The sequence below is a fragment of the Girardinichthys multiradiatus genome, chromosome X (assembly GCF_021462225.1).
Source record: "Girardinichthys multiradiatus isolate DD_20200921_A chromosome X, DD_fGirMul_XY1, whole genome shotgun sequence".
In the NCBI taxonomy this organism is placed as follows: domain Eukaryota; kingdom Metazoa; phylum Chordata; class Actinopteri; order Cyprinodontiformes; family Goodeidae; genus Girardinichthys; species Girardinichthys multiradiatus.
The window spans coordinates 2,338,581-2,358,903 of NC_061817.1; the positions used below are offsets into that span (position 1 = coordinate 2,338,581).

Genomic DNA, 20,323 nt, shown 5'->3' on the forward strand with positions numbered 1-20,323 from the left:
GGGGACATGGGGAAATGTATTTCTTTTGCGTCTCCACGCAATACTTTTGCGTTCGGCATTTTGGAGCAACAGCACAGACGATAAACTGCTCATAAAACAAACACTGATATGTGATTGATATGGTTTATTTGTCATATGCAGGTTAACACGCAGTAAACAATGCGATTAAATGTTTAGGATAAGAAGAACACTGCGTACAAAAAAAAAGTACACATCATGCAGCAGTAATAAGCAAACAAAGTGTCACAGATGTGGTTTCGTGCAGTTTTATTGTTCAGTAGTTTGTTTGACAGCTTGTGGATAAAAACTGTCTTTTAGTCTGATTGAAGATCATTTTATTAAATGCTGATTTCAAAATAAAACTCAATAAATCTCAAAACGGGTGTAGTGTTTGTTTCAATTTTGCAGTTATCTGGTTTGGAAACTATCCCACAAAGTATTGCGAAATAACGCAGACTATTGCGTGGGAACACAAAAGAGAAAAAATTCCCCATGTCCCCTCGCGGACCTCATAGAAAGGCTTCATCAAGGGAAGATATTAAATAAATATGTTGTGAAATAGAAAAAAATTGAATGTACCATTAAATGTACAATTTATTTAATACATCATTAAATATTAAGTGTACCACTAATTACGTCATGTCGTCTTTAAAATTATACTTAATTATTCAGTGGCATATTTAATTGCATAATAGTCCATTTCATGATATAATGGTACATTTATTGTTTCTAATGATGTATTAAATAAATAAAGGTACCTTTAATTTAATGGCACATTTAATGTTACATTTCTTTCATGTTACATTTACTTCACTTATGGGACATTCACAACATTTATTTATTTAATGATGATTTTATTGTATTAATTGTGTCCAGTTTGACCCTCCATTCTTGATGCCTGTATAGGAGGTCATGTCAGAATTTGAATCAGGTGGTCTGGAGCAGACACACATCTAAAACCTGCAGGGAAGGGGTCCCTGAGGACCAGGGCTGTGAACCATTGAGGTACAGTTTCTAAATTGTGAAGGTAATGCCTTTTTGGCCTTTTGTTCAACAAGTACAGTTCTCTTACTAGGTGCATTTTTCTTTCGTTTCAGCAACTTGAAACATAAAAGTAATGTCATTGTTTAAAGGAAACAGTCACTTAATAAATGAGTAAAATACAACTAGGTACATTTTGTTTATTCAACTAAGATAGGCATGGTCTGTTTCCTTGTTTAATATTTTATTATTTCTTCATTATTATTCTTTTTACTTTAACTGGCCTTTACTACAGCTAAAAACAGGGACCTAACTGGTCCTTCAAAGAAAGAAATTGCCAAAAGACTAAATGAAGAAAACAAAAATGGGAGTGGCACAGGAGTGGGAGTCGTTCTAAATGGGAGTGGGATGGGAGTGGGAGTCAATTTACCAGGAGTGGGATGGGACAGGATTTTTTTCGTTATGCTGGCCTGGGATTGGGATGGGACAAGACATTTTTCTGTGGGAGCGGGATGGGACCGGAGAGAAAATCCACTCCCGTGTCACCCTCTAATCTAAAGCTCGACAGGCTGCACTTACATCAGTTTAGTTTATCAGGCCAGTGTTCACGAGGAGAGTTCCAAGGCCAGAAAGAACAAAGGCCTTTCTCACATAAAGCAAAAAATGGAAACATCTCGACAATCCCCAAAGAGGTCTGGGAATATATTCTGGAGACTAACAGGGCAAAGGTTTGTTTTTTCACATTGACATTAACTACAAAAAATTACAGAAAAAAGAATGTCAAACTAACAGTTGAACATGGTGGTAGTAGTATGATGATCCAGGGGTACTTTGCTGCTTCAGGACCTGGACAATTTGTTGCAACAGGGGAGTTTTCACATAATGTTGTGGTCACGTGACTGCACCACGCGATCGCCATCTCAGGTGGCAGCTGCAGCGTTTTTTCTTTGTTTTAGCGTGATCAGTGAAGCAAAACTCCGGGACATTCATTTCATTATAGGGAAAACTTGCTAAATTGTGGGTTGTGCTGCGCTTGGTGGTCAAGATCAACGTTCAGTCCATCGTCTGCCAGCTATGATAGAAAATCAGTATTAGAAAACAAAAAAACTGAGTACACATTGTCGACTACTGCGGCCGAATAAGATATCCAGGGCGGATTTGGACGACTTGAACCTCACTCACGCCTGAGTGTGCAGTGGACATTTTGTGACAGGTAAATAAATAATGTTTGTCTACATGTGTTGTAATAATATTCTGGAAAGTAGTCTGCCAAGACCGTGAGCTGATCAGTTGATTCTGAGCTAGGTGGCAGCACTCTGCACTCAGTGCTGTGACCTACTTCAGTAAGCTGCACTCTCACGCTTTAACCAGGTAGATGTAGGCTGCAATTTACCTTTACTGTTGTAAATGTATTATCTAGTAATATACCTATTGTAATTATGATAAAGGGCAATGTTGAACTTACCATGGATTTTAGCCTATGCTGTGGCTATGAAAAAATATTTGCATACTCTAGTCTAAAAATGATGTGCGGCCAATCATCAGCATTTGGGTTAAACAAGCCAACATATGGATCCACCCTGATGATGACCGCAATTTTCTTGAGGTACACGGTCTCATCATAAGGCTGTAACGACTCTAGATACTTATCCATGGTTGAAAAAGTATGCAGTGTTGCAATGTTGTGGAAACGCTTGAAGTGATACAGAGACACCCAAGATGGCGGACCGGTGACTTCAGTGACGTAAACGAAACCCCCCCCCCCCCCCCCCCCCCATTGATGGAATCAGGAATTGTGTTCTCCAGCAGGAAATCCAGAAGGAGAATGTCAGGCATTCAGTCTGTGCCAAGCAGGACAATAATCAATTTTGGAGGGGTCTAGTCAAAGTCTGGACTTAAACCTGATTGACCTGTTGTGGGATGACCTGAAACAGGTCGTTCATACTTGAAAACCCTCCAATATGGCCAAAATAAACCAAAACTGCATAGAAAAGTGGCCAGTGGTAGTTGATGCCATCAAGGGCAGTACACCCAGTTGGTTGGTTTAGGGGGTAATTGATTTTAATCATAAGGATAAGTTGCTTTGGATGGCTTTTATCCTACATACAGGAAATAATCATTTGAAACGCGTTTTTATTATTCAGCTTATTATTATTATGTGATAAGACCGTTTGTATGTTGTTCTGAAGCATTTACATGTGACAGAAAAGCACAGACAGAAGAAACCTGTAAGAGGGGTAAATACTTTTCCACAGCACTAACAGCAATGGGAACCAGTAGGATTTGAAAAGATGTCTTTGTTGTATGTATGGATTTGTGTGCTTTTTAATTGGAATCATTTATCTTACCAACACTAGGGTGTGTTGTGTGAGTCAACTCATAAATTTAACTGGAGCCTCTTTGCAACATCCAACTGGGACGATTAAACTGCGCAGGTTGTTACCCATCTGTGTCCAGTCAGTAAGCTGCTTATTGTCAGCTCCCTTATCACTTTGAACTTTCAAGTCATTTTTAGCTGGAATGAGCTCTGACACTTATAATGGTTCTTATTTTCATTAGATACACTCAGCAAGTTTAGGTTGTAAAATAAAACCATCCAACATGAAAGCACCAAGTTGTTCATAAAGAAGCGATTTACATGTTTTCTACATTTAATGACAAAAGGTTGATCAAAACGTGAATAAACAGGTTTATTCACATGATGAGAAAGTTGAGAAATCAAACACCTGATAAATGCAACTACATATGAAAAACTGTTGAGAAACAGAAAAACCTACAAAGCCCAGGGACTGGCTAATAGATGATGGACAAGACTAACACAAATACATAATTCAGAATATGCATCCATGCAATAAATATGAAGCGTTACAGTCTACATTCAGGGTCACATTGAACTGTTTTAAAAGTGAAACTTCCACACACTTTAATGGTCTGTGTGCTAAGGTCACAGAAGGAGAAGGTTATGCAACAACTAGCTCCGTTAATCTACAAATGCAGCTTGTCTTGATACTATTTATTTTAATACATTAAAATGATCAGTCTAGTCTAAAGAAATAAAAAAGCTATTATTTTATTAATTCATTTCCCTTAAATATGCATTCATATTAAAAATAAAGTGAATTTCTGGTGTAAAAAAAATATAAAACATAAATTCGTTAATGTTGTCAAAATGTTTTTATTTTCTACTTCCATATATTTCATAAACTTGGCTCCATTTTATATTCCCTTTACATTTGTATTATATTTTCCATCAACCGGCCGCAATATCTTTTAATGCCATTTATGAGCAATGATTATGTTGGCTTTCGCCGCATCATAAACACTAAATAATTCAGTGCTTCTTTTTTACCGAGAAAAGCTTCCAAAATGTCTGCTTGCTCTTTAAAGTTAAACAACCGCACGTTGTTGCTGTTGTTTTAAATGGGTCTTTACATTCAGTGGGGAAATGTGCAGAGAGGTTCTGATGCTGCCTTCACGGAGGAGGTGGCGGGGAAGACGATTAAGCCATTGTTCCAATGAGAACAAAGATGAATGCATAAGTAATGAGGGCCCGATGTAGCTACGCTACTAAATCCGCCTGAAGAGCGTTTATGTAAAAGTGGTACTTTTAAAAAGTTCCAGCTACGCTCCAGTGAAAGCCATGCGGTGTAAAGCACCACCCGGACCGCAGTGAACAGTGACGGGTAAGAGGTGATGTCCCTCGGTCTCTGCTGCGAATCAGTTCAAAGCGGCTAATTCAAGCTAAGCACTCACCTACCTAACCGGCTCCCTGGGGGACAAAACTGGATCATGCTGACTAAAAAAAAAACAACGCTTAGGTTATTGTGACAAAATACAAATGAAAAAAACTAAAGACTTAAAACCTGATGCAACTCTGTGAGGTAACCGCGTCAGCGTTAAACGCAGGCTAGTGGTATTGTTTTAGTTCACGTTATTTAGCAACCGTGTTGCTGTTAAAAACTACGCTACATGTTGTTCCCCGCGGAATCCCAAACAGGGAACCTCGTTGTATGCTATCTAAACCTAAAGTGTGAAAGCTTCTGAATCCCAAATTAACTACAAAAGATTTAGGAGTTTTCTGTAGTTCCCTCGTGACAAGTATGGGGAAGCGAGGAGGTCTCAAGATGGAACAGCTCCTTGTTGGCTAAGCTACTGCTGGCCACATTAGCACTGAGCATTAGCAGTTCAGTCAGGCCGACCGTCCGGAGAGCAGTTCTCATAAACAAACAGTTCAACTCACCATTGGAGAGATTGATGAGGGCAGCATCTGGTGAGGTTTTCACCTCTAGCCGCAGCGGCTGCTGCTCTGAATGTCGCTGTATGTCTCCATTCGCATCTCCGATAGAGAGCAGCCGCACGCCGCGGAACACAGAGACCGCCATCTTCGATCTGGAAGTAGAGACAGGTCGATGGCGCTCACATTCAACCACGCAGTGCTCTCTGCTGGAGGCAGGACGGCCATCAACCCAATGAGTCGCGTCAACAGCGTCCCCTACCGGACGTATCATGGGAATGCACAAATACGGGTATCGCGTCGAAGATTTATTTGTAATCATAACCTTTCAAATTAATGACAAATACGAATAAAACAAATTCAAGAGATTACGAATAAATCTCTATGTATTGTGTATCATATACCTACAGTTTTGTGTATTTATACAGAGTGCCCTGCATGAATATTTGTCCCGCTTGAACCTTTTCATATTTGATGTTACAACCCCAGAGTTTACTGTATTTGATTGGGATATTATTTAGCTTTATAATCAAAACAGTGTAATGCTTAAGTGGAAAAAAAATATATAAGTTTTCCGAAGTGTGGTGGGCATTTTTATTCAGCACCCCTGAGTCAATACTTTCTGACATTGATCTAAACCATTCCATTGTGCCTCTGGCTGTAGGGTTGCTTTCTTTCTGGGAGGTGAACCTCCGCCTCAGTGTCAAGGCTGTTGCAGCCTCCTTTGCAGTGGCAAACAGCTGAAACATTGCTGATTGTTGTCACAATTGCAGGAATCAAAAGCGGATGATATAGAACAGAAAAACAATAATCAAAATACCTTTTTTCTTATTTCAGACATTAGATGACAAATCTGTAAAGCTTAGAATAGTTTATAAAACATTTGGCTGAATACATTCCAAACATGGTTTTGGACAGGTGAAATGAAATGATGGGAAGTTTGATTTGGAAAACAAGCATTTGTTGCTGTAATTTAATTCCTACTAAAATCACAATGTTTAAAAAATAAAGGTTCAAACAAAAAATAAATGCTAGCATAATGAAATATATTTTATGTCTCAGAGTCTTGCTGGAGCAAAACTCATCATTCAATATTTCATTTTAGACCAATTCTGTCAAGCTTTGGAAACGTAAAGAATTCTGGGGCATTTTCTTTCACTGCAACATTTGTTGTTTTCAAGATGTCCTTCTGAATCCGCTGCAAGCAGTGAGGTCATCTTCTTCATCTTCAATAGCAGTGAGACACTTTGTGAAAATACACAGGTATTTGTTTGTTGTTTTCCTTTCCTCTACAGCCCTACAGATAAAAAAATGATTTGTGATTTAAGTCATGTTATTCTCTGAAATAGAGAATGACACCTTGTGTCCCCAAAGAGGCCTCAAAAGACAAAAAAACCCTTGGGACTGTCAAAAGATCCGCTGCTGTAATCAAATGAAAACTTTCAGGTTATTCTTCCATTCTGGACTACATATCTGTCAGAGACAACATCTCTGTGTCACATTAAAACAAAAACTATTAAAATGTCCTAAGTCTGCAGCCTCATTTGTATTTGACTTTTTAGATAATAAAATTTCAAATGAGACCTCTAGGGAACAAGGGTGTGAACCAAGTATCAAGTAAGTATCATGCGGAAGAAAAAAATACAGGTCCTCAAAATATTAGCATATTGTGATAAAGTTCATTATTTTCCATAATGTAATGATGAAAATTTAACATTCATATATTTTAGATTCATTGCACACTAACTGAAATATTTCAGGTCTTTTATTGTCTTAATACGGATGATTTTGGCATACAGCTCATGAAAACCCAAAATTCCTATCTCACAAAATTAGCATATTTCATCCAACCAATAAAAGAAAAGTGTTTTTAATAGAAAAAACGTCAACCTTCAAATAATAATGTACAGTTATGCACTCAATACTTGGTCGGGAATCCTTTGGCAGAAATGACTGCTTCAATGCGGCGTGGCATGGAGGCAATCAGCCTGTGACACTGCTGAGGTCTTATGGAGGCCCAGGATGCTTCGATAGCGGCGTTTAGCTCATCTAGAGTGTTGGGTCTTGAGTCTCTCAACGTTCTCTTCACAATATCCCACAGATTCTCTATGGGGTTCAGGTCAGGAGAGTTGGCAGGCCAATTGAGCACAGTGATACCATGGTCAGTAAACCATTTACCAGTGGTTTTGGCACTGTGAGCAGGTGCCAGGTCGTGCTGAAAAATGAAATCTTCATCTCCATGAAGCTTTTCAGCAGATGGAAGCATGAAGTGCTCCAAAATCTCCTGATAGCTAGCTGCATTGACCCTGCCCTTGATAAAACACAGTGGACCAACACCAGCAGCTGACACGGCACCCCAGACCATCACTGACTGTGGGTACTTGACACTGGACTTCTGGCATTTTGGCATTTCCTTCTCCCCAGTCTTCCTCCAGACTCTGGCACCTTGATTTCCGAATGACATGCAGAATTTGCTTTCATCCGAAAATAGTACTTTGGACCACTGAGCCAACAGTCCAGTGCTGCTTCTCTGTAGCCCAGGTCCGGCGCTTCTGCCGCTGTTTCTGGTTCAAAAGTGGCTTGACCTGGGGAATGCGGCACCTGTAGCCCATTTCCTGCACACGCCTGTGCACGGTGGCTCTGGATGTTTCTACTCCAGACTCAGTCCACTGCTTCCGCAGGTCCCCCAAGGTCTGGAATCGGCCCTTCTCCACAATCTTCCTCAGGGTCCGGTCACCTCTTCTCGTTGTGCAGCGTTTTCTGCCACACTTTTTCCTTCCCACAGACTTCCCACTGAGGTGCCTTGATACAGCACTCTGGGAACAGCCTATTCGTTCAGAAATGTCTTTCTGTGTCTTACCCTCTTGCTTGAGGGTGTCAATAGTGGCCTTCTGGACAGCAGTCAGGTCGGCAGTCTTACCCATGATTGGGGTTTTGAGTGATGAACCAGGCTGGGAGTTTTAAAGGCCTCAGGAATCTTTTGTAGGTGTTTAGAGTTAACTCGTTGATTCAGATGATTAGGTTCATAGCTCGTTTAGAGACCCTTTTAATGATCTGCTAATTTTGTGAGATAGGAATTTTGGGTTTTCATGAGCTGTATGCCAAAATCATCCGTATTAAGACAATAAAAGACCTGAAATATTTCAGTTAGTGTGCAATGAATCTAAAATATATGAATGTTAAATTTTCATTATGACATTATGGAAAATAATGAACTTTATCACAATATGCTAATATTTTGAGAAGGACCTGTACATTTTAAAAAGACTATGAATAAGATTCATTTGTGGAGAAGAGCACCACACACCTCAAAGCAGAACACATGACTTGGGAGGCCTGAATGGGTTATCACTGGAGGGTACCCCAGTCAGGAGTGGATCTTTGTGAGCATTTTGCAAACAGAAGGTCTTCAGTTCTGCGGCTGCCTGAGAGACCTAAACAATATAGAAAAGACAACAGAGGACTGTTTGTTGATGATCAGTATCAACTCAGGTGGTCAGAATGCATAATTAAAACTGATGCAGTCTGGTACAGAACTCCCACAAGTGGTTGTGCGTGTGTGAACCTGTCTATGCTGAATACAGCAATGATCATGTTAAAGTACATTTAAAGTGTACGTAGTCCCATTAAAATAATCACTTATCATAAAACACTTTTTCCACCTTTAATGTGATATGTGTGAGATGTGTGAATGTACAGTCATATTCAAGAAATAATAATTTTATTGAAATGTTCATTTATTTCAGTGACTCAGTTCAATCAATAGATTAATTTTACATACACTTGTGTTTTCGATCATTTATTTCTGTTAATATGATAATTTTCTGCTTCCAGCTGATAAAAACATGACTTAAGATTAGAATATTACATCAGACCAATAAAAAACACATTTGTAATACAGAAATGTTGATTTAATCAAAGGTATGGGTAATACCCGCTTAAAGGTTATTAACAGGTACTTTTAATCTGACAAAAAAGCCTAATTTGACACATATTCTCATTTACTGGATATGTCTGTATATCTGGTACAATTCAACTGAACAAAAAATATATGCAATACCCTTGTAAAATGTATTCACACTCCTAAACAAAGGCTAATACTTTGTTGATGTACCTTCTAATTCACTGCACTTGGTCTTTTTGAGGTAAAAACCACTGTTCATAATTTCTTCCAACTTGACTAAAGCTCCACTTTCCGCAGAAGACAGCATGATACTGCCACAACCAGAATTACTGAAGTGTGAAATATATCCTTTAGAATGAATGCCAAAAGTTTATCCTTGGTTTTATCATATATCTGTGACACACTCTTTTACAAAGGGTTTTGGAGATTTTAGCCAGGCCAAGCTGTTTCCTCTGGAAGGCTTCCATCTTGTAACCCTTCAATTTTATCCAAGCATAGGAAGAACACAGGTGATTGTTGTCACATGCAAAACACAACCATTGCTGGTCAAAAAAGCTGGCATGACACTCTCCCACTATCACACACTGTGCTTGCAGATCCACTTACAACCACCTGCTGCCAATACTGAGTAGGCACCGCACTGCTGGAAACATTTCTGGAGCAACATCCTCACAAGGAGAAGATCCTGGAACAAACTGGCCACTTTTGGGGTCCAGAACTCTTCTTTACTTCAACTGAACCTCCCAGCTTGATGTTCTTGAGGATCCTGAAACAGTTGTCAGGTGTAATATTTTTCATCCATTTCCTTCATTGTGAGGCTATTTTGATGCCAAGCAATGTTGGTTGTAAAATGCTCTTACAGATGTCAACAATTTCAAGCAAGCGGTCTGTTAATTAGATTCAGAGAAATTTTAGCCATACGGTTTTGGACACCTCACCTCTGTCTATGATGAGACTGTACTGAAATGTAGTAAGTGGATCAACTTTTGCCACTGCAAATAATCAGTAACATTGTTTAATTTGCACTTCACAATGAATTAATGTGCATCTCATCACTCTGCACTCTTAGGCAAACAATATGGAGGGAGTGGTTGCATTGCAAATGGGAGAAGATAGGATATTTCCCCATTTGCATGGTTGACCTTATTAAACATGTCAACCATGCACAACAAGCCATACATGGTACAAACAGCTAACTGGATGATAATAATACTGAATCAAATAGATGTCATCAGTAAATATCTGTAGAAATCATATTCAGTTCCAGCTATTGTTGAAAATGTCAAATTTATGCTGCCTGGTGTGATGTCATGAACTGCAATACACACAATAGTAATAATATGTTTTATGTCTCTTAACTTAGAAACAAAAGTTCAAAAGCTGCCTTAAAACTATGAGTAAAGTCAACTTTCAGATTTGCATGGTTTTAACTCTGAAAAGCTAAAGAACAGTCAGGACAATTAACAACTATAAACACTGGAATAACACATAAACTTTAAAAAAAACCTCATTATATCAAGTGGAGTTTAAGAGATAAAATACGCAATAAAACTAAGGGGCTGTCAGTTTTTACAACGCATACTCAATCAGCAGTTTGTTTGTTTTTTAAACAATGATGAAATCATATCTGACATTAACACTTCATTACCCACCTGTGTTTTTATCATTGTACAATTAGGAAAAAAAATCCAGTTACACCTCTCAATTAAGTAATGATGTTCATGCAGTTGACTTTTCACAAATGGATACACAGCATCCCTGGTTTTGCAGTAATCTATTTGGGGGTCCATTTCATTTGTTTTAATCATTTTCGATGTTTACTTTCTTTTAAGCTGTACACTAGATTCGTTACCTCTTCTTTCACCTTTAAGCCTACAAGTCTTGCTGAAGAGTTGTGTCGATAGATATCAGAAGTGCTAGACAAAACCGAAAATTGCTTTTTGATTTGAATTATTCTTGCCAAAAATCAAAAGTCTACATAGTTTCTCTTCGGGCTGTACATTTTCAGACAATTTTTTTTAATCTCTCCCATGGGAGACATGACCCCTGTTCTAAAATAAGTATCCCGCCGACAGTCCCAGCAGTCACACAACAGCACAATCAACAAAGCCATCACTGTGCTCAACTCACAGCGGAAAGTCCGTCTGCATGCAACCATTTCCGAGAAATTACACATAAATACCGCTTTCAAATTACTTTCCAATGGTAATAAAGGTGTAGTTTAGAGCGAATACTTGGGAAGTTTGTCTCGGGGAAGGAAACGTTCATTTACAACTACTTTGCATTGACTTAAACATCAATTAATTCCATATGAGGACATCTGGACTATTTGAACTTAAGTTTTAAGACAGCACTTACTGTTATAGAGAAAAGACTTTAAAAAGTCACAAAGTTCTGTGCCATCGATATTAAATGTTCCCATTGATAACGCGCATCACGCGCAGCGAAGTTCGGTGAGGATGCGCTCCAGAGCAGGAGTCACGCGCACAGTGGGGTCCAGAGCGGGACTCGCTTACCTTTAACCGCCGGACGCTGGCTTCCAGCCGCAGCTGCTTCACTGCCTTCTGGGCCATGACCAAGCTGCTGTTGGCTGCACTGTTGTTCGACATGACCGAGTCCAAATAGCGGAGAAAGTTGCTGCTTCAGTTTGCCAATTATACCGACATGAACGAAGTCCGAGGTGTGGGAAAGCAGGACTTCCGGTAGAAATTTTCAAAATAAAAACAATGTTTAATATTAGTAGGCTAATAGATTTTAATATGAATAGATTTTTGACAATTCCTGTCATAAATTATGATTTAGTTATTTATGCAGTTAATTACTGAATTGCATTTTTAAATCATGTTTCCTTGTAAAATAGAATATTCGACGTATTTCTCATAAAAATAACAGTTTCAAAGATTGCAAATATAAATATACAATGTTCAGGGGTGCACGATGGCGCAGTTGGTAGCAGCGTTGCCTTGGAAGCCAGAAGGTTCTGTGTTCGACTCCCGGCCGGGGCTCTTTCTGCGTGGAGTTTGCATGTTCTCCCCTCCAGCTTTCTCCCACAGTCCAAAGACATGCCTGTTAGGTTAATTTGTCTCTCTAAATTGCCCTTAGGTGTGTGCATGGTTGTTTGTGTGTTGCCCTGTGATGGACTGGTGACCTGTCTAGGGTATATCCTGCCCATAGGCTGCTGGAGACTCACTATAGAAGAAGATGACTGACTGACTTTTTTAATCAGAGTGTAATATTAGGTCAGCTAAACCTCTGGAATATTGATTTGGTCAGTTCAGGGAGTTGTTAATCAGTTTCAGCTGTTTTGGTGTTATTGAAATAAACAACAGGTGCACTAAAGGGGGAATAATGAGACAAACCCAAAAATAGAAATGCTTTGTTGGTGGAGGCCACAGACATTTTTCATCCTAATTTTTTTTACCCCTTTTAGTAGTTTTACAGAGACTGGTTTTACAGGTACCTGCTCCTTTCTACAAGGAGGAACAGGATGAGTACCAACAGCTCTACAAAGTGACCTCCTTTGGGCCACTGGAGGTCACATGAATGTCTCCGACCAAACCATTAAAAACAGACTTCATGAGGGTGGTCCTATAGTAGGTCCTGTCCTCGAGAAGGAAAGCGGGCGAAAGCGAAACTCAGCACAGACTTGCTTTGTTGAACTTGACAATCCATTGGCGATGAGGCATAATGTGAGTGAACCAGAATGGTGAGTAATAATAGTGAAGTATCTGATGAGGATAACACGGGCATGATTTGGACACATGTGTGAACAAAGAAAAACGGGGAAAGGGCAGATCAGGTGGACAGTCAAATGTTGGGAAAATAAGAGAGCCTTAGAAGGTGATGACTTTCAAGGGATGCTGGGCCAGTGGAAATAGGGCATTATCTGGTGTGGGGATTATAATGCATGTGATGGCCACACCTGCAGCCGCACAGTCGGTAACCCCACACACCAACACATTTTCATTTTGAGTTTTTATATACACATTCATTGCAGCATAAATACATGGGTTTCTGTTTATATTTTCATTTGACAATATTGAAATACATTAGTTCTAATTGTAGCAGGCACATTTGGTTACTTTTGTGTATTTAATTTAGTCAAATATTTAACATTTTTTGTGCTTTCTTTGCTGGTGCTGTGGGGGAGTACCTTGAACTGAAGCAATGGACTCTGGTTGGCACATTCCAATCCCAGATTGACTGACTAGATGATACCATCTGGAGTTCCACCAATGGGGAACACCATGGAGTCTTTATTCTAATTTTTGCAGAAGTTATCTTTGCTTTTGTGATTTGCTTATTTTGTTTATTTATTAGTCATTCAAGTAAAATTTTAAGCTAACTGTGTTTAGTTATTTTTGTTAGTTAAATTTCTGTAGATGTTTTCCTTCCCTCTTCCTCAGTGTGTCAGTCTGGTCTGATCAGCCAGTATTAAGTCCCCTTTGTTTGTTGTGTAGGAGGTCAGTTTGTTTGTTTTGAGCAGTTAGTTTGAGGTTTTGTTATGTTAAACCCAGATTTTTTTGTCTTGAGTTCAGCTTCTTCATTGGACCTCTTTTAAGGGCCCTGTAACTGTTATTTAAATTTTGTTATTTTGGGGAAATAAAACCCATGTTCTTTGAAAATTATTACTGTGTCCTCATACTTGGCCCGGTCTCTCACACATGGTGTCAGAAGAGGGATTTGCCAGTTGAGGACACAGTTTTTTGATATTTTGGCAGTTTTTCTTAAGCTCAGTTTTTTTTTTTTGTTGTTGCTTTTTTGACTTTTTTGTCCTTTTTGATCATGCACCGTGGAGCCAGGAAAAACAAACCAGAGACCCAACTAGCAGAGGAACCATATGCTGGAGAAGAGGAAATGGAGGCTGGAGCTTCAACAACGGCAGCAGACACTGGGGGTGAAGATGATGGAGAACCAACACTGAGAGACCTGACTGGGATTGTTCAGGCATTCATGGGCTAGCAGGAGGCACAGGAGATAAAATTAAACCAAGAACGTGAAAAACAGCAACAACGGTTTAAAGCCTTAAAACATCAGTTTCAGCTACTACAAATGGAGGTTCACTCCCTGAACCCTCTTCAACTAATCCAGAAACACAGGAGGATGACTATGAAGATGTCCAGCGGGCCCAGGCTATATCTGCACCAGTCAATATACCTTCAGGTCAGTCACAATTTTCTCTTGAGCCATTAAAGAAATTGACAATTGAAGATGATATTGAACATTTCCTTGTTACATTTGAAAGAATTGCAGCTGCCTGTAGATGGCCAAAAGCAGACTGGGTGTTCCGGCTTATTCCTCTCCTTACTGGTAAGGCAAGGAGTGCCTATGTTCATATGGATGTTGATGAGACACTAAATTATGATAATGTGAAAACAGCCATATTGAAGAAGTATGACATTAATCTAGAGACTTATAGACAAAGGTTCCGTTCCCTGTATGTTTATCCTGATGAGAGCCCCAAAGAATTGTATGTAAGGATAAAGGAACTGTATGGGAAATGGATTCTACCCAGAGGTAAAACAGTGGATGAAGTTGGTGAAATATTAATCCTGGAACAGTATTTAAGAATGTTGTCCCCTGAGCTCGAGGCGTGGATAAAAGAGCATGATACGAAATCAGCTGCAGAAGCCTCCACCTTCGCTGATGTGTTTGTGGCTGCTTGAAGGAAGGGCCAGCCATGGAGTAAAACTTCCTTTAAAGACAAGGACACCTGCAGGCAAGCTCCATCTCGGCACCAACAGGGTACAGCAACAGGTGTGAGTAAAATCCCAGCCAGAAATGAACTGCCCGCAAATATTCATAATAAATGTAATAAAAGAATTCCAGTTTGTTACCTTTGTGGGCTGGAAGGGCACATCAAACCTATGTGTCCACAAAACCCTTTAAAACTGACCCCGATGTGCTTTGTTCCATGCCAAGACTCAGATGTAAAACAAGAAAAGGGATTTCCAATGAGATGACCACAGTAAAATCAATGGGAGAAGACATAAAGCCTTGATAGATACTGGCAGTACTCAGACCTTGGTTCACAGACAACTTGTACCAAGTAGTATGTGTATTTATGAGGCCATCCCAATCTGTTGCGTGCATGGTGATGAGAAGCCTTACCCTACTGCTGACATATTTATTGAAGTACAAGTCAGTCATATTGATTGAATGTAGGTGTGGCTGATAACCTGCCATTCCCACTAGTTTTGGGTGAAAACCTACCAGTGCTCTATGATTTGTTAATGCCAGCAAAAGACTGTAATGTGGCTATTACGAAGACCAAAGCTAAAGAAGTGAATGAACATCTTCCAACTTTGAGTACCTTACCTTTCTTTGATGCTGACTTAGAAACTAAACCCGGGAGATCTAAGAAATCACGCAATCAAAGAAAGCAAGAGAAGTTTAGAGGTACTGTTGTAAAGTTGCTAGCTGAGGCTACAGCTGATGAAACATTGGGATTTGAAATGCCAATAAACATCATTCAAGTGCAACAAAATGACCCAGCATTGTCAGCCATTTTGTTGAGAGCTAAGCAGAAGGATTCTGAGGGTGAGCTTGGCAACAACAAAGAGGGGTATTTTTTTACAGAACGGCATACTTTACCAGCAGTGCAGTCAGGCTAAGCGGCTAGTGGTCCCTCAAGAGGCCCGAGATGTTGTTCTTAATCTGGGCCATTCCATTCCCTGGGCTGCCCACCTAGGGAAACACAGGACCACTAGTCGTATTAAGCGTTACTTCCACAGGCCTGGCCTACGTTCAGATGTTACAAAATTCTGTCAGAGCTGCCCCCCGTGTCAGAAGACATCAATTAAAAGCCCCTTCAGAGTTCCACTTCAGCCTATGCCCGTTATAGGCACACCATTTGAAGGTCTTGGAATGGACATTGTTGGCCCCCTGGAAAAAAGCCAAACAGGGTATCTGTATATGTTGGTGGTCACAGATTATGCAACCAGATACCCTGAAGTCTTTCCATTGAAAACAATAAAGGCAAAAGCTGTAGCCTTCTCTTTAATACAGTTCTTTTCAAGAGTGGGGTTTCCTTGTGAAATTTTCACATGTCAAGGAACTAATTCTATGTCTGTTTTATTGAACCAGGTATATGGTGTGAGGACCATCCCATGACATCCCCAAACAGATGGGTTAACAGAGCACTTTAGAGACATTAAGGACATCCTTCAATCAAACGAGGTGTGAAAATTTTGACAGGTGGGCGGGACTTCCGGTGGCTGGGACATCCTAGGGCGGGACTTCCGGTGGCTGGGCCTTCCTGTGACGTAACCGGATATCATCATTAATCGGATGTTGTCATTAGCCGGATATCATCATTAATCGGATGTTGTCATTAGCCGGATATCATCATTAATCGGATGTTGTCATTACAGGGAAGCGAATCTTTCTAATTGTATGTTTTTAGATGTTTTTTACATCTAAAAACAAAACATGTAGTTTCTCCACTTTAAAAGGTCACTCAATTTAATGCAGGCACATCACATGAAATTCTGATAAGAAGAGAGAACCTGACAGATTGTAAATTCATTTTGTTTTAACACAGGGGGTTATTTAGATGCTATTTAGAAAAGAAGGATGATGATCTAAAACAGAGAAACCAATGAACTGAAAAAAATTGTTATGAGTGCTCAGCATCCTGTTTCCAAATTAGAAATGGATTCTACAGCTAAAAGACTTTTTTGGAATCATGAGAGACTCCATTTGGTAAAATGGATGATAATTTTACTTACCTTAAGCTTTTCTTTTTTTCATCTTAGAGCAATAGTTATTGATGATTTAGAGAAAACAGTTTTCTCCTCATTCCACGTGGGAGCCAGAGGTTGTAACCAGTATGTCTATGTAAAACGTAACAAGAAACTGAAAAAATAAAAAATAAAGGTTATAAAATCCTCAGACATGTCACTGTTTATTGAATTAAAGCAGACAACTTGTGTATTGTCTCAGACAGTCTTCACACCAACTGTAGTCAAAAGTAATCAAGAGGAAAATAGCACTTTCCTGGCTATAAGTCTGGAGCATTGTCTGACAATACACATCCACTGTTTAATGAATAGATGGGCAGACCTCTAAACATCCACAGGTGTGCATTGTCTCAGACAGTCTTCACACCAACTGTAGTCACAAAATAATTAAGAGGAAAATAGCACTTTCCTGGCTATAAGTCTGGAGCATTGTCTGACAATACACATCCACTGTTTAATGAATTAACGCATCTGCGCTGTTGCTGAGGTGTCTCGGGGGGTATGGCCAAGGGGCATAACTAAGCGCGCTAATAGGATTTTGTCATTAGGGGGCGAATCTAGAATCAACAAATTAAAAAAACAGAGGGGCGTTCTTCATTGTTTGTTTTAAATACTAGCGGAAAACGCAACAATTTACCTGCAGCATTCGCTGGCAAAGAACGCTTGTTGAACAATGGTTAGAGTTAAGAGAGTTTTTCATCAAACCGGGGAGAAAAGCAAGATGTGCCAAGATGATGAACAACCATCTACATCATCTATTTCCTCGTCTGAGATACCTATCGGAATTCCTATCGTAACATACTCTGCAGATGATGATTCAACTTCACCAACAACAATGGATGAAAAACAAGCCTCAGGTCAGCTAAGACGTACATCTCTTCTGTGTGAAACCCCAGTAACCGTCTACAGGCATACGCGCCGTGAAATGGATGCCCCGAAGAAATCAACATATTACCTATGCAAGGTACAAAGGCCTCCGTTCGACACTCTGCAGGAAGAGTGGTCTTTGGAACCATATGGACTGAGCGGTAGCTGGGGGTATATTTTCATGTATGAAATAGGAGAGCTCTGCCTGTATCAATTGAATCAAGACGAGGTATTTAATGGATCATTGGCTCTGTGTACTCTCACCCACAACGACTGGGCTGTGTTACGGCTGGCAATCCCACACCTTAACGATAACCCTGAATCAGTCTCAGTGTACGAAAGGGAGGATGAAGATGAAAGCTCTCCTCGACCAGCAAAAAGGATGAGAATGTGTCCTTCCGATGTTGCCTTCACCCGGCCTCTATTCACCACTATGCGTGGCTGAGTCTGTACACACAGATATCCAACCTGAAGACAAGAGGGTGATCGTGGAGGACGAGGCAACCATCAGCTACTCACCCTCCCCACAAACTCCAGACCCGATACCTGCCCCTCAGCCTTCACCAGAGGAGGAGGAGAGTAATCAGGGTGATGAAATTGACGGCTGGATCTCAACCGCTCTCATCAATACGGTGAAAACAGCGATACTTCATTTATTCAATATAACCTGTTTGAACTATGTCAAAGAAACCTGTTACGGGTGCATAAAGAACCACCCAAGCCAACGACAGCATCAGTGCCTGGAGATATTGGAGGAGGAGTATTACCAGATCAACTTTCAACGCATCGTGCAATGACTCATAAACCCCAAGCTCCTCCCTGCTATTCAGAAACGTCTGACACTTCGACGCATACAAGCAGATGACTTCAGAGTGAAAATGATTGCAGAGACTGTTTTATATGAACTGAAATCAGTGCAAGGCTTCCATAGTGCAATCACTGATATGTACGAGAAGATGAGCGGTAATGACTGCCTCAAGCAGCTTAACTCTGTTTCAGAGTGCTACGATCCGATCTCAGATGTTTGATGACTTGTTTTGTCTTTTCTGTATTCTCTCTTGGCTTTCTACTGGTATACATATATAACAGTTTTTTTTTTTTTAAGGATTGCAATGTTTGAATTGATCTTTATTATCTGAATGTGTTTTTCTTTCTGTTTCTCTATTAAATATGGGTAAAAATAAAAAAGAAGTATAAATATACCCTCAGGTGTTTTCTTTCTCCATTATTTAACAAGTAGTCGTCAGAGTGATCATAAGACTGGGATGTCTGAAAGAAGGGTCATGAAAAATGTATATTACAACCCATCAAATCCAGGAAATTTAGGGGGTATAGATAGGTTGAGGAGGGTTTTGCAAGATGAAACGGGGGAGACGGTAGCGGTTGAAAAAGTTAAAGATTTTTTATCGGGAGAAGATACCTATACTCTATATAAACCTGCAAGAATAAAGTCCCCGAGAAACACAGTTTTTGTCACCAGACCATTGAGACAGTTCCAAGCCAATCTCTGTGACATGCAAGCGCTGGCCAAAGAAAATGACGGTTACAATTATTTATTAACAGTCATTGACATCTTTTAAAAGAGGGTGTATGTACGTGTTTTGAAGAGGAAAACTGCTGCAGAGGTGCTAAAAGCTTTTGAATCAATTTTTAAAGAAAGTCAGGTCCCAAAAAAACTTCAGACTGATGCAGGTAAAGAATTTTTTAACAAGAAATTTAAGCTTCTAATAGAGAAACACGGTATTGAACATTTTGCCACAACACGTGAAGCAAAAGCCTCTGTGGTTGAGAGGTTTAACTGTACGTTAAAAACAAGGATGTGGAGATATTTTACTGCTAACAACACCCGGCGGTACATTGATGTCCTGCAAAATTTAGCTAGAAGCTACAACCATACCTACCACACCAGCATTAAGATGAGCCCAATGGAAGTGACCTCAGAGAATGCCTTTCAAGTGTTTCAGAATCTGTACAGTGTTACCTCCAACAGATATTGCAGGGCCTCAGTGACAATGTTTAAACAGGGGGGATCTTGTCAGAATATCCAAGGTACATGGAGTGTTTGACAAAAAATACAAACGGAGTTTTACAGTTGAAGTGTTTACAGAGTATGAGCGGATACCCCGATCTCCTCCTGTATACAAACTCAAAGATTTGGATTGAGAACCTATCGAGGGATCTTTTTACACAGAGGAACTTCAAAAAGTAAAAATATTTAAGGACATGATGTATCAAGTGGAGAAAATATTAAATCGACGCACCGTCAAGGTTGTCAAACAGGTTTTTGTACACTGGAAAAACTGGCCTGAGAAATTCAACAATTGGATCAGGTTTGATGAACTACGAAAAGTATAAAATAGGTGTGTGCTAAAACCTAACGATTCATACAGCATCATGGACAGCAAAGCAGAGGATGGCGGTTTTTACGTTACCCTTCCCTCTAATGCTAGCAAGGAAGTTTTTAAAAATAGTACCAGTTCAAGTTTCCGTGTATATTTAGCTCAACATGTTGATTTAGAAGGCCAATGGTTGGTTGCATTAGCAGAGATTTCATATCCCCATACATGGTATAATTTACCGAATAATGTAGCCTAC

The 20,323-nt window shown here is 39.8% G+C and overlaps 2 protein-coding genes and 1 long non-coding RNA gene across 4 annotated transcripts in view; 1 reads left to right on the plus strand and 2 right to left on the minus strand.

Annotated features, from left to right (window-relative positions):
- The window catches only part of LOC124862606 (histone-arginine methyltransferase CARM1-like), a 41,726-nt gene extending 35,791 nt beyond the window's left edge, over nucleotides 1–5,935 (minus strand). For both annotated transcript variants that reach the window (XR_007036960.1, XM_047356616.1), the window contains exon 1: nucleotides 5,222–5,935. Coding sequence is in view for 1 of the 2 variants with exons in the window: in XM_047356616.1 (XP_047212572.1) it covers nucleotides 5,222–5,537 (316 nt within the window). In the remaining variant the exon portion in view is untranslated. The remainder of the gene's footprint in view (nucleotides 1–5,221) is intronic.
- LOC124862609 lies at nucleotides 1,430–16,388 on the plus strand. The gene is made up of 3 exons (XR_007036961.1): nucleotides 1,430–2,194; nucleotides 13,918–14,282; nucleotides 16,206–16,388. It is a non-coding gene; the product is annotated as an uncharacterized LOC124862609 (long non-coding RNA).
- On the minus strand, nucleotides 6,072–11,950 carry LOC124862608 (guanine nucleotide-binding protein G(I)/G(S)/G(O) subunit gamma-5-like). Its single transcript, XM_047356617.1, has 3 exons — nucleotides 11,636–11,950; nucleotides 8,523–8,649; nucleotides 6,072–6,512 (listed from the first exon to the last, which is right to left on the minus strand). Exons 1-2 carry the CDS (start codon nucleotides 11,726–11,728, stop codon nucleotides 8,524–8,526), a joined length of 219 nt encoding a protein of 72 aa, XP_047212573.1. The 5' UTR covers nucleotides 11,729–11,950; the 3' UTR covers nucleotides 6,072–6,512; nucleotide 8,523.
- Nucleotides 16,389–20,323: the final 3,935 nt, after the last annotated feature.

Coding starts and splice junctions, on each gene's coding strand:
- LOC124862608 (XM_047356617.1), bottom strand. CDS start 11,728: ATGTCGAACAACAGTGCAGCCAACAGCAGCTTGGTCATGGCCCAGAAG. Junction 8,650..11,635: donor CCAGCGTCCGGCGGTTAAAG/GTAAGCGAGTCC, acceptor TATATTGTTTAG/GTCTCTCAGGCAGCCGCAGA.